Source organism: Gouania willdenowi, chromosome 17, assembly GCF_900634775.1.
Source record: "Gouania willdenowi chromosome 17, fGouWil2.1, whole genome shotgun sequence".
NCBI lineage: Eukaryota > Metazoa > Chordata > Actinopteri > Blenniiformes > Gobiesocidae > Gouania > Gouania willdenowi.
In genome coordinates, this window is record NC_041060.1 from 31540007 (window position 1) to 31553914 (window position 13908).

General features: G+C 38.9%; 2 protein-coding genes across 3 annotated transcripts in view; both read right to left on the reverse strand.

Moving 5' to 3' along the window:
- Positions 1 to 7: 7 nt before the first annotated feature.
- On the reverse strand, positions 8 to 3817 carry LOC114479428 (insulin-like growth factor-binding protein 1). Its single transcript, XM_028473097.1, has 4 exons — positions 1859 to 3817; positions 1094 to 1236; positions 853 to 981; positions 8 to 774 (listed from the first exon to the last, which is right to left on the reverse strand). Exons 1-4 carry the CDS (start codon positions 2196 to 2198, stop codon positions 649 to 651), a joined length of 738 nt encoding a protein of 245 aa, XP_028328898.1. The 5' UTR covers positions 2199 to 3817; the 3' UTR covers positions 8 to 648.
- A 6463-nt stretch (positions 3818 to 10280) lies between these two features.
- LOC114479300 (adenylate cyclase type 1-like) overlaps positions 10281 to 13908 on the reverse strand; it is a 95562-nt gene continuing 91934 nt past the window's right edge. For both annotated transcript variants that reach the window (XM_028472905.1, XM_028472904.1), the window contains 4 exons: positions 13716 to 13814; positions 13512 to 13626; positions 13300 to 13424; positions 10281 to 12059 (listed from right to left, as the gene is read on the reverse strand). In XM_028472905.1, coding sequence (XP_028328706.1) covers positions 11643 to 12059; positions 13300 to 13424; positions 13512 to 13626; positions 13716 to 13814 — 756 coding nt within the window. In that variant the 3' untranslated portion in view covers positions 10281 to 11642. The remainder of the gene's footprint in view (positions 12060 to 13299; positions 13425 to 13511; positions 13627 to 13715; positions 13815 to 13908) is intronic.

A 13908-nucleotide genomic window follows, 5' to 3' on the forward strand; every position in this document is an offset into this window, starting at 1 on the left:
ACTGAATTTGACAAGTTGTTAAAGGCATTAAGAATACAAGAGCAGTGAATAAATAGGTCGTGATGCATACAGCATGCCAATGAATGATAACTTTCAGTCTAAAGAATGGATAAGCATTAGGGGTGAGACAATATATCATGCAACAAGATATTACGATATTAAAACTTCTCAAAATGCATCGTCAACGGTACAGGTGGTTTTTTGATATTGGGGGTGGGGTGGGGAGCACATCTTTACATCTGTCCCAAACAAGTATGTCATTTCAACTGAAGGAGACATAGTCCATGCCCAAAGTTCTCAAATGCTGCCAGAAAATGTAGACATGCCATTATTGTTGACAAAGAACATAAGTCTAGGCTGTGTAGACTGTTCTAGTTTCAAAACTTGTTATTCAAAGAATGGTTAGTGTTTATTTTATATTCCTGAGTTGAAAGGGTAATACCAAGTATATGCAAATATGCCCAGGGTTAAAGTCCAATAAAGGCATAATACATTTTTCAAGCTATATTTCTTTTCTTTTTCCCCTGTCCAAAATGTTGTGTTATTGTATCTTCAACTTTGTATATCATCCCACCCCTATTAAACGTAGACCCACACCCACGGTAATGCACCAAAGTGATGTGTTGTGTCCAACTATGAGTCTTGGCTTTAGTGCGTGACTTCTTGATGACACTCTGAGTCATCAGTCAGGTCACTAGATTCAGGAAGCCTCTTCCCATTCCAAGAAGAGACGCACCAGCAGCGAGCGGGCGGTCCCACCAGAGATGACTCACACTAAAAAGGAAACAGAGATGGAAATAAGTCAACCAGCAATTTAAGAATGAAACGGTCAGGATGTGGGACTGGTCTCACCTGCTTGGCCTTGAAGAAGCCGTGTCTGTCACAGTTGGGGAGGTAGAACGTTGTGAACTCGTCTCCAAGTTTTTGCTGAGAGCTGGCGATTTTGTCTAGTGCTGTGTGCAACTCAATGTGACAGGGACCCTGTGCAGAAGCACATTACACTACTTCACATACACCACAAAACTGCACAAGTCACCAGACACACAAGTGCTCCCTCATGTGGAATGAGTGATGATTGACTGCTCTCTCTCACCTGTTGGACCAGCTTGCTACGGATGGCGTTGACTTTGGCTCTGAATCTCTCCTGGCCTTCAGCCGTGTCCTGTTCATCAAGTGGAAGATTCAGGCCCAGCAGGTAGTGCAGGGAGCCATGATCAGGAAATCCATCGGCCTCCTCTGCAAAGCAGGAAAAAAAAAAAAACGTGTTTTTCATTTTGTGGAATTAATTAATCAAAAGAAATCCTTGTTTGAGAAGACCAGACATATAAATATACTTGTTTCATTTTCTTCTAAAGAGTGAGTTGCCATCATTTTGAAACAAATTTTTTTTTTGATGAGGCTAGAAATAATGGCATTTTCATGACTGAAAAGTATCATACAACTGATATATTTGATGTAGACAAGGTCCCTAATGTGAACCATACCACACCACCTGAGAATCTTTCTGAACCGAAAGCTTTGGATCAAACAGCTTCAAGTTCCAGTGTGTAATAGATTTATTTCTGTTGTCCCGTGCCAATATAAAATTTAGCATTTACATTTTCACAAGCCTTTAATGTGTACATGTGCAACTTTATGGAAAACACACAATATTCATTAGAAATGAGTCATCCACTATGTTCTTGCGTTCAATACTTCATGATTATGGGTGCAACTTCATGCAACTACTAGCATCATCTTCTATATCTAGCATTTTATAACAAAAGCAATGGATACATAACTTACATGATTAAGGGCAAAAATCTCTTACTGCTAACAAATTAAGTGTAAGTGTATCAACTAAAGTGCAAAGGCCTACCTTGGTCCACTTCTTCAGTGCAGACTCCTTGTCCTCTGGTCAAAGCATGGAGTGGTCTGGCCTCACCAGGCCTTGGAGTGCAGCGGAGACCCTCGGCACAGTGGGCGGTGTGAACCCCACAGGAAGCCCCACTCTCTAGAGCGCAGGCCATGCAGCAGCTGCAGCCAGGCTCCCTCAGCACCTGCCTGCACTCCGTAGGGATGGCCGGACAGACGTTCTGCTGCAAACAAGGGGCACAGCGGATGGGCTCCGGTCCAACCACTGGGGATGACCCCACCACAGCCAAGACAGCCAGAGTCACCGCTGCCACAAAGGTCAATCTCTCTTGTAGTCCAAGCATCTTCTGCAGTCTGATGACTTTCTCTGTGTTGTCACCTAAATCTGCGTTCCTAAGGTTGGTTTTCCTCTAAAGGGGATTCTCTAAACCTGCTGTATTTATATAGGGATCTGGCCTCAGAGAGGGTTAATGATTGACACAGTGACCACGGATGTAAAATATTTTTCTTCAAAGCGGCTGTAGGCAGTGGATGACCCCATTTGACGTGCGTAGATCCAGGTTCACAAGGTCTGTCGTCAATATTGACATGGGAACATACAGTGACAGTACTTCAAAACAACTTGTTTTCGGTCGGTTGCATTACTGACCGTTAGCTATTCCTTTGATGTCATGGAAACATTGAGGTGACAGCTTTTGAGTAAATAATTCAAATAAAAAATTGCAAGTGGAAATATTCAACGGAGCCTTAAAGGATGGAAGATTCTGAGTGTTAAAACTTTGCTGTTTGTTCAACTTATCTGAAAAAGTAACACCCACTGAGTGTGTGACGCTGTTTTGAAGTAAAATCTTATTTGTCCTTTGAATCTTGTTGGTGAAGGTTCATCACAGATAAACAAGATCATTCCGCTTTCAGATTGCTTAACCCTAACATTATGGATTTCCCTGCTGGAGTCACAACATGTTTGTCTGAAGAAAGACTGGAGTAACTGCTTGTTTTTTCTTGTGTAGTATTTGTTGGAACTATCTGTGGCAAATGCCACATTCCACATCTTACTGGATGTGTGGTAAAGGCACCAGCACCAGGCATGCTGTGCACTCCAACTGACCCTGCACTTTTCTCTGGTAACCCTTTTATTTTCTTCCAAAATTTAAAAAAAGTCATCATTTTACTTACGTATATCTTAAATTAGGCCATGTGCACAAGACGTTTGTGGAGCTTACACATTCTCCTTAGTCAGGAAGCCTTTAAAAACCATCATTTCATTTATGTTAGCCAATGGACCATTATTTGGTGCTCACTGACTACTGGTCCACAGACCACACTTTGAGAATTCCATCTAGCCTGATCACAGTGAGGCTGGCTACAAAGAAGATAAGCACACCCCATACTGGTCTGCAGTCCATCCCAGCACTGTCACGGGTACACAATACAACCCTGTGGTTAGGGAGCAACTTCAATAAACCCAACATGTTATTGTGGACACGGGTAGGGGGGCATTCAGGAAGACTTGAGACAAACTGACAAAGGGGGGTAGAAGGAGTGAATCATTCTCCTGTAAAGACTAAAGTCCACAGCCTGTATTGATTTACACATTAAAGTAACAGAAGTGGAGATGATTTAAGTCAATAGAATATGTAGTTTTCATGTTCTCTCTGGTGGCATCAGTGCCACATACATCCCAACAGTGAAGACACGCTGGGTTTCTGAGTTACTCAAATTGCTGCAGTTGTGTATCAGTGTGTGTGTATATCGATCTGAATTACTCTAGAGTGTACTATGCTCCCAGTAAGCCACAATTTACCCTAAATGTATGTAGATGGATTAAAATACCACTCATCCAAACTAAAGGTTTCCTTTAATAGACTATAAAATACCCTCTTTCAAATGTCACGAATTCAATTTAATATTCAGTTACAATAAGCACACAAACAAATCACTCGTATTCTGAATCAACATCAAGCTTGTAATTTATCTCAATCTACTTTTATTCTCTTAATCTAAAGTGATGAAGCAGGAGACAAGCTATGGATTAAATTAGAATTTTATTTTGTAAATCTGACAAAACTTTTGACCTTTTTTTGAATAAAAATGTATTTCACTCCCAAACTCTGAGCCTGTACCAGCACTGATAACAGAAACACACCCACAGCAAATGGATTAATGAGGTTGACTGGGTTATGGTTAAATTCTGTATTGGATACTAAATGACAAAAAAAAAAAAGACTTCTTTTGCCGCTTTGTCAGCAGGGAGGAAACACTTTTTATGATGATTTCCACTAGTCAAAATCAAGAAAATACATATATGCATAATGTGAACCCATGTTTTCTTCAAGCACTTTGAAAATAAAAAATAAAAAAATAAATTGTCCTGTCCTGTTTTTTTAATGACTCAGCAGTGACATTGCAACTGGACTTTACTTTGTAGTAGTGCCAGCTCTAGGACGCTTGCTCTACATTCAGCGTTCCCCATGATGTCATCACTGAGTGTGGCCAACAGGTTTACCTTGCTTGGCCTTTAGCTGGTGAAGCTGCTTTACTCCACTACCAGTTGATGGGTTGTTGCCTCTTCAATGTTGACCATCAGCTCTCTGATCCACTGAGGAAACAGATCCTCCTTTAAAGCAAGAAAACAATCCCATGCACTCGTCTAAAATCTCCATTCATCGATTTATGTTCAGGATATTTTGTGCTTTTATGACTTTTGTAGATTCTAATTAGCCTTTATTCAAGTTTTAGAGCAGGGGTTCTCAACTGGTGGGTCAGAACTCAATACTGGGCCACAAAACTGGTACTGTTTTGTTTTTTGTTTAAAGCTGCAGTATGTAAGTCATTTTGTCAAAAATCCATAATTGTCTGAGCGTATTGTAATCCATAGTGTTCTGAGCAGACAGTGAATCTCTTCTCCTTCTTCTGGTCCTGTAAATGAGCTTTAGAAATACAGGAGCGTGACGCTGGACTTCAGCCAATCAGAGATATTTCTACCAACAGAGCGATCCATGAGCTGTTTTAGGCGTTTCTATTCGCTGATATTTCATCTGAGAGTAGAGAAAGTTCAATGGCGGATGTGGCAGCAGAAGTCTCTCATGTGCCTTTTGGCACAGCAGTTACACGGAAAAGCAAGGGTAAAAAGGAAGACAGAGATGGAGAAGCAACAGAATAAAGGCACAACCATGTTCGGGAGGAACAGACCCCCCGGAAGTCCCTCTGACTGTGTATATGCGACGGACTGTGCGTAATCAGCTTTCAGTCCAAGCACAGTCTGCCCCACATACCGAGTCAGAGAGAGTGTGAGAACAGACGGGATAAATACTTGTAAATCTAAGAGAAACATTATCTAAGGTGGAGAGAACAGACTCAATTCATTTGTAGTGAGATGTGGAGTGTGTGTCTGTCTGCTCTGATCAGCTGGGCTCAATGCTTGTGTGTGAGGAAAGGCTGTGAGCCTCTTACTGTGCTCATAGGAGCGAGTGATATATGCTTTGATGTCTAAACCATCAGAAAACTCTCCAATAACACTAAATAAAGTCCCTACATTTGTCACTAGACTATTGCGAAAAAAGTTGCAAAGAGTTCCACAGTGTGTGCGTCCACGCAAGCGTTCACAAGAAGACCCGTGAGTTTAGTTCAGGAGGAGAGGTTGGAGCGTCTCCCGATTCTACATACTGCAGCTTTAAGCAATTTTAAGGAAAAAAAAAAACCCTGAGTGAAAAAAAGAATTTGATTTATTTGTGAAGGGAAGTGCTATAACTGTATATTCACACAACAATAGGTGGCAGTAATTGGCTACATTCAGATACTTTCATTAAACACGAAGTTTGTGTGCAAATTAAGAAAAATAACCTTAATCGATTTAGAAACTCAAAGATCAGTTTAAGTGACATTAAAGAGCAAGTTTGTGGATTTAGATCATGCTTATGTTTCAAACTTCTCCATCTATACATTGAATACATTATGAATTCCAATATTTCCTTTGATTTTGATCACCGGTTGTTTTGAATGCATGATGGTAGAATCCTAAAACCAGTTTTAGATGGGAGTTCAAAGACAGCTTTAAAATCAATTATGTGGATTTTAACACTGATATATTTACTGTAAAACAGTGTCATAAACCATTTCCTTCATCTATCTATCTATAATGCAAGAAAGGTCTGCATGTGTGTGTGTGTGTGTTTGTGGAGCGAATTTCTCCCCGACGCCGTGCTTGTTGGAAGTTATGACGGGACCCAGAAGTTATTGGCGGGCAATGTCTGCGGCTGTGTTGAAAGCGAACGGTGAAATATGCACATTTCTCCACGGATAGGGCATAATAAACCCTGATATTTTCACCACGTGCTATATCACCAAATGCACACCTTAAATGTACTGTACATGCTGAATGCACACAGAGCAGTTTAGAGGTTCATTTTCTTTTTTCTCTCAACAACCTGTGACGGATTATGCGCACGACTGATGCATGTGTGCGTGAGAGATAACCCATGGAGGAGATGGAGAGAGTCCCACACGGCAACCAGGAGGACAAGCAGAGAGTCTCACACACAGTATTTATAATAAAAATATACTAAATGAGTAAAATAAAACAAAAAACAAAACAATATTTATACAAAAAGTACACAAAACGACAACAGAAATGCACAAAAATATACATAATGACTACAAAAAACACACATTACAAAAAAATACACCAAAAATAGGAAAATGACTCAAAATATACAAATCTAAATATTTATACAAAAAAATACACAAAATGACAACAGAAATGCACAAAACTACACTATAAAAGATACAAAAATACACAAAATGACTCCAGAATCACACTACAATGGCAACAAAAAACAATAGTTATACAAAAATGCACAAAAAGATGACAAAGATACACATAATGACTACAAAAAACACACATTACAAAAAAATACACCAAAAATAGGAAAATGACTCAAAATATACAAATCTAAATATTTATACAAAAAAGTACACAAAACGACAACAGAAATGCACAAAACTACACTATAAAAGATACAAAGATACACATAATGACTACAAAAAACATACATTACAGAAAAATACGCCAAACAAAAAAATTTATAAAAATGAGTAAAAAAACAAAACAAAAAAAACATTTATCATGCACATGTCCCATTGAATTAAACCAGGGAAATCACACATGCTATTTTACTTTGCATCCACAAATATAGCCCTTTACACTATAGAGTATGTATAACCTATTTGTACATCCGACCTTCAAACACATACTCATTTGGCCATAATTGGCAACTCTACTTAAGCTCCTCCCATTATGTGAATACATACTTCAGACGGGCACTGTACTAGTATCTTTTAAAGACAACGTTTCACTGTGAATGAAGACTCACCGTCAGTGTCCTCTTCTTTGTCCTCTTTCTTGACATCTGAGGTGATGTTTGCTCCTGCTTGGACAGTGTGGAAAAGGAGATCCATGTCATTCCCACTTCAGAATCTGAAGTACTGTTGATTCTTACCATCATGCTCAGCTCTGCAGTGCTGGATCTTTTCTCAAAGTGTGGCTGAGCTTCTGGAAAAGCTCTCGCACTTAAATCCAGATGTGATGTGGATGAATGCCCTGCTTCACTTCCATGATTGTTGGCAGATTTCACCTCATTGAATGTGTTTTGGCTGAATGACAGTCGCGTAGGTTTCAGAAGCCTCAGCAGGGGGACATCTTCATCATCATCATCATTTCCCTGATAGTTTACATCTTTTTGAATTGTGACCTGTTTCTCTACATCACATGGAAATCCCTCATTTTCTTTTTTTCCTGCGTCACTTGTTTCTGTACCATCAGTTAGCTGAGACTCTTCCTGAATCGGCTCCAGATTGTGTGTGTGGTCCATTGTTTGCCTTGTATTTTATATTCTAAAACACACATCAGATACATTCATAGAAATATAACACATCAGTGTACCATAGAAATAAGATTGAAACTTACTTTTTCCTTTGGGTAAGCTGTGCTGCAGCAAAGACAATCAGTGCTGTTTCTAATGTGAGTGCTGTCAAGGCTTCGTTAGGCGTTCATTAAAAACAGGTGTGGAGGCTTTCAGTGAGACCCTGACCAAGGAATAGGACGGGTTTAATGGACATGTGGAGACAGAGATATTCTAGAGATTTAAGATTATTCTAGTTTATTTGACCACTTATTTATTTTACTAGTTGGTAAATATCTTTGGAGCTCAAATCGCCATTATTAGTGCCTGAGTGTAAATGGTTCTCTGTCTGCGTATGCGTTGGCCCAGTAACAGACTGGATTAAAGCCCTGCTTACCTACACTTTACATGTTCTCCCTTCATATGCAGGTTTTAGATGTTTTTTTAAGTCCCAAAACATGACCATCAGCTGCTCAGCTGAGGTTTGACCAACTCAGAAGTAGTTCATTGTTACTGAATATTGAAAATGAAAATGAGACATATAACATGTACGTTTTGTGGACATGTTCCACTCACGTGTGTCCCACAGTGATTGTGGGAGGCAATGTTTTCCTACGTGTGATTTTTCTGTCTGGACAGAATTCTCAGGTACGGTGGAGGGAGAGCTAGACAGATGGATAAATAATAGATTTATGAAAAGAAGATCTGTTGGATGTGAAGTTGTAGCCAGTCTGGTGATAAGTGTGAAGCTGAGGTATAATGGTGATGGCTGTGGACTTAAACAGGTACAGTATTTGGGATCAACGTGTCTAAATTTAAGCCCACTACGAGTTTTATCCCACAGTTCAAGGCATGCCAGTGCATCGTAGACCAATGTATGTGTACTATGGTCTACTACCGGTGGTCATTCATATATATTAATGTATATAAGTCCCTCCTTCGTCCTATAGACCCCTATACAAATGGAAACAATCGCCGACTGTGCCCAGCCAATAGGCTGACTTCCTGTTTTTGAGACTGTCAATCAAAGTGAATGCAGAACTGTGCGCGGAAACAAGGCCGCGCAAACTGGTAAATATGATTTTGGCTCTAACCTGACCCACAGACCAATATCAATGTGACCCGATGTGACCTTGTTATGCTCCGCGATGCGCGTGCAGAAAAGTAGAGGCGTGGCTTCTGGTAGATTGGCAGAGGAAGTGGAGTTGTTTAGGGCGGGACAACGAGACGTTTCTCAGAAACTCCAGATATCAGCTTTAATAAATAATAGTTCCTCCAATGTGCAATGACCTACTTTACCCCTCCCCCACTGATTAGGGAATTGATCTTTTTCACTATTGAGGATATTTTTTGTTGTTGCTGATGGTTCACCTTTATTACCCAACGACAGCTGCACTGTACAGCGCCCAACCTCGCTCCATAAAGTCATAACTCTGTAGTAGATTTCAATATTTTTACTATTGAGTTGTGTGTCAGTCCAAGGCCACCCCGTAAACCAACAACTGTCGTGTTCACAAAATGGTTGAGAAACCTAAATGTTTGTTGACTCAACGGTTACACTGAGTGGACTCTGCCAAGCCTCCACTGTGATTGGGGCACAGTGACAATACATCTATGTGGAAGGACTGACTGTTATTATCTCACACAACTTGCTGTGTGAGAGTATAAAAACGTTGTTTTAGGGGTGCTAACCAGACGTGCCAGAAATAAACATTTATGGAGTGGAACCCATAAAGAGCTGCATTAATTTGTTCCATGCTGATTCTTTACTGTGCCGGTGGGGTTGTGTAAATACAGAGTCGTAGGCTGGGGTTACCAGTGTTTATGAATATTCCCCCCCCCCCCCCCGCCTAGAACCATTAAAGCCCGTCGGCCTGATGCGTGACTCATGCATTTTTGGAGACCTCAAAACATTTCATTGTATCAGATTTTAGCCAAAAGTAATTACAAAATGTGGCAAGGTTTACCAATTTAATCTACGTTAATTCTTTAAATCTGTGATTCTCAAACTTTTTGCAGTCAAGTACCCCCTTTTTCTGATTTCTGAATCCGAGTACCCCCTTGTCTGAATATCACATTTTTTTCAGAATACTATTAAAAAACAATTATAAAGCATAATGATGGAATGAATGAGTGATAACACACAATCTCATTTTGTAAAAATAGAATGAAACTGTATTTAGTGCCTCTTGAATAGAATTATTTCTATCATTTAAATCATTTCCAGTCATCTCCAGCCTGGTGTGGAACCAAAACTGACTCTTGTATTTTCAGTTCATGTTCTAATCAAGATCATTTCCATCATCTTTGTCATGTTGAACATAATTAAATAAAAATAAACATTATAAACCCCCATATTTGTTAGGCTTTCGTTTGTTAATTTTCCAATTTTTCTGTCAAGCAGAGAGAAAAACTGCTTTAAAATATAAATTATCATTACATTTCTAGTTCTACTTTTGTTTTTTTTACACTTTCTGTTTCACAAATTGTTAGTCATAATGAATGACAATCATGTAAAACTTTATATACACCAATATTGTCTTTATTACAAAATCTTAGATAACCCAACTTTACACTGTACAAGTTACAGCGTATCATACAGCTTTTAGCTATGTACAAAAGTTCTCATCAACATTATCAAAGTGAACCAATCTAAAAAGGCAGTTTGCAATCACTGTAAGCTTATCCAGTAAGGCAAAGAACTTTAAAACATGACATATTTACACTTTTGCAGATCAAGTTAAAGTTATATACACATTGATAAAGAGGCAAGTTGTCTGATAAATGTACTAAAGCTTATCGTCATCCGAGGAAAAACCTTAAATGTAAAAGAAGCAGTGTTACAGTAATGTGCACACCTGAAGTCAGACACTGCACCAAAGTGTCTGAGGCCACGAGTGTACAGTATGTGTAAATGTACATGCAAAGTGAAGCCGTGTGCTTATTACTATGTGTGTTCTGCTCCCTGTGGGTGAATGCCGTCCTTAAACAGCTGTGGTTGCCTGTGCGTACAGTAAGTCTGCACCAAATGCAGCAACACACTTGGTGCTCTGTGCAATGACTTCTACTGATTTGTGACTTCTTTGATTTTGGCATTAGATACTTTCATTCCTTCAAAGTTTTATACTCAAAATACAAAACTGCTTTGTGCTTTCTGGGAGTTTCCACTTCAGCAGCTCTGTTGACAACACCAGTGCCAGATATGGTCAATGTATAACAACAACTTCCTGTTGTTCCAGTTAGGCAATGTCAACCGAGAATATCGAGGTGTATAAAAAGCTCATAACTTTGGTTTTCTTAAACAGGAGCGCTGTTACTATGGCTGTCAGATCTAAAAAGAATCATGCACTACTTAATGTAAATATGCTGACTGAAAAGCCTATTGAATCTACTTCGCTTTATATATATATATATATATATATATATAGAAAAAGGAGTTTGTGCTGTTTGTTCATCGATCACTTGCATCCAAACACACACACACACACACACACACACACACACACACACACTGAAACGCTACACAAATAAGAGAAAACACTGTTTTACACTATAAATAAAAGCAATGGCATTATCAGAAGGACAGTGCAAAAGCAATATTTCTGTTTGTTTCTGGAGGGCAATACACATTTTACCTGAAATTAGCAAAACCCAAGGACAACTTAAACCTCCATAAGACTGGAGAATCCAGTGGCACAAGGTCGACGATCCCAAAAGTGAAGAATGATTGTCTGTCTCACCACATCATATCCCAGACCTGTGTCTGTCCTGGATTTTGGCACTAGCTCAGGATTCAGAGGAAACACCTGGATAGCCCTGACGCTCAGTGCCTCCAAACTGGCTTTATTTCTTCTTTAGTTGTATCAACGACATTGTTTTATTTCCCTCTCACACTGCTACGTTTGCAGCAGCCGCTACCGCCTCAATCCTAACCTCTGTCATTTCTTCCTCCTCGTCCTCCTCGCCCACGGCGGGCACACAGGGCGAGGGCAGACATATTGCTTGGCTGTTACTGGTGTTGGCAGTGCACGTTGGAAGGTTGCTTCCTGTGCTGGCATGAGCAGTCAGGCTCACTGCAGGGGAGATGCTGCCCAGATTAGCGGGAACGCTCGTCTTGCCGCAAGAGTGGATTCTCCGGGCCAGGCTGACAGAACGCATCACAGAAGACGTGGTCACGGTTCCCACGCCTTGAACTTTCCCCTCCAGGAAGTAAGTCAGCATCTCACCTTTACCCTTCACGCTGACATTGCCGCGAGAGACCAGGTCGTAATTGGTGTTCAGGAGACGGTAGACATCCTCAGTCACCTTAAAACAAAGGAAAGCACCAACATTAAAACAAAGTGAATAAAATAAACCTTTGGGAGTAATAATATTAATAATAATAGTCATATTCTGGCTTTAACGGTCAATGAGCTCACTATTAATGGCTTTCTGACCTTTAAAGTCTATCATTTCAAATGAAAAAGTAACTGACAATTTAGGAAGTGACAAGAACTGCAATAGATTGATGGATGGATGTGGGGGCAGAGAATATTGAACAATATTTACATCTCATCTATGATGCAATTATATACTGTACAGTCCCAGTACTTCTTTGGCTCTTAATTCAGCGTAAAAGTTTGTTTTTGTTTTTAGTTTTTCTAAAACAGAAAAATCAAGCTCAAAAAAACAAATCCACTGGTTTTAAGGAAATGGTAAATTAATTTAAACTATCGTAAGAAGTTTAAAGGTTTGAGACCATATTTTTACAATGATGTTTCTAATGTAAGTTTAATAACCCAACTTATTGCAGTGATATACTGTAAAGGCTTTCAGTACAAAAACCACAAGGTATTTTAAAATAATCATGTTCTTAGTGGATGTTTAGTACGCACTGCATGTACTAAACATAGAACATTTGCAGTGTTTTTATGAGGTGACAAAACTTTAAAAAGCTTAATTTAAAGTCATTCGTTTTACTGGGGGTAATTAAATATAATCTACATTAAAGAGTCATTTTAGTTAACACAGGGTAATGGAATATATTCTACATTAAAAAAAAATGTTAGTTTAACATAAGGTAAATAAATATACTTTACATTAAAAAGTTTTGTTAATTTAATTTAATGCACTGTAAATAAAACAATCATATTGGTTTAACATATATATTTTTGTAATATAGCTAAATCATTTTTAGTAAACATAACTTTAATATGTTTTTAATGTAAATTGATTATTATTATTATTATTAAGTCCATGTGTCAAAGGGGAATATTGGTTTTCACCTGTTTCCATGTGTTTGACATCCCTGCAAATAACAATAATACTAGTAATAAAACATTATATTAACAACAACAACTAGTATGCTAAAAATAAAGTAAGAACCCTTCGTGTTAACGTATTAACAAAATGGCTTTGGTACGAAAAATAACAATGTTATTTTATCCATTTTTCCTTGAAAAGAGAAACAGAACATTGGATTGTAATGTTGGATCGATTGCTCCTGTTTTTGTATGGATTTCTTCCTCTGCAGTAAAGATAAAGTCCCTTTAGGTGCTCTGTCCACCTGTATTTTTCCTGGTACTCCGGTGCTGTCCATGCGACTGGCCACATTGACCGTGTTACCCCAGATGTCATACTGAGGCCGCCTCGCTCCGATCACTCCTGCTACCACTGGACCTACATTGATACCTGAAAAACAGGAAGAAAGCGATTTAGAGTTCTTTCAAACATCCTCATTCCCTTTGGGTCTGATATTAGCACAGGAACGATACTCACCCACTCTCAGGACAAACTCATTGTATGACTGATAGTTGATTTCATCTAAAACGTCAAACATCTCAATGGCGTAATCGGCGATTGTGCTGAGATGATCGTATATAGATTTTTTTGCCTAAAGAAGGGATTTTGATGAAGACATTGGTTTGTTTTATTTATTTATTTATTTTTAAAACAACTTTATTTGATCAATTCAAAGCCCACCTTTGTGCCGATGGTGGGGACGAGTCCCACTGCTGCCATGTAGGTACTACCAATAGTTTTGATCTTCTCTATGTCCTTGTAGCACTCTTTATCCATGAGCTACAAACACAGATTTAAATAAATATTTTACAACAAAGCTCATTAACAATAAACAGAAAATAAGATAAAAAAAAAAAAACTAGCCAAGGAATCC

What these genes read in the sequence shown, in the direction of transcription:
- LOC114479428 (XM_028473097.1), bottom strand. Translation starts at nt 2,198, where the DNA reads ATGCTTGGACTACAAGAGAGATTGACCTTTGTGGCAGCGGTGACTCTG. An exon ending in CACTGAAGAAGTGGACCAAG is followed by an intron (nt 1,237 to 1,858) that starts GTAGGCCTTTGC and finishes CCTGCTTTGCAG; the next exon opens with AGGAGGCCGATGGATTTCCT. An exon ending in GCTTCTTCAAGGCCAAGCAG is followed by an intron (nt 775 to 852) that starts GTGAGACCAGTC and finishes TTTCCTTTTTAG; the next exon opens with TGTGAGTCATCTCTGGTGGG.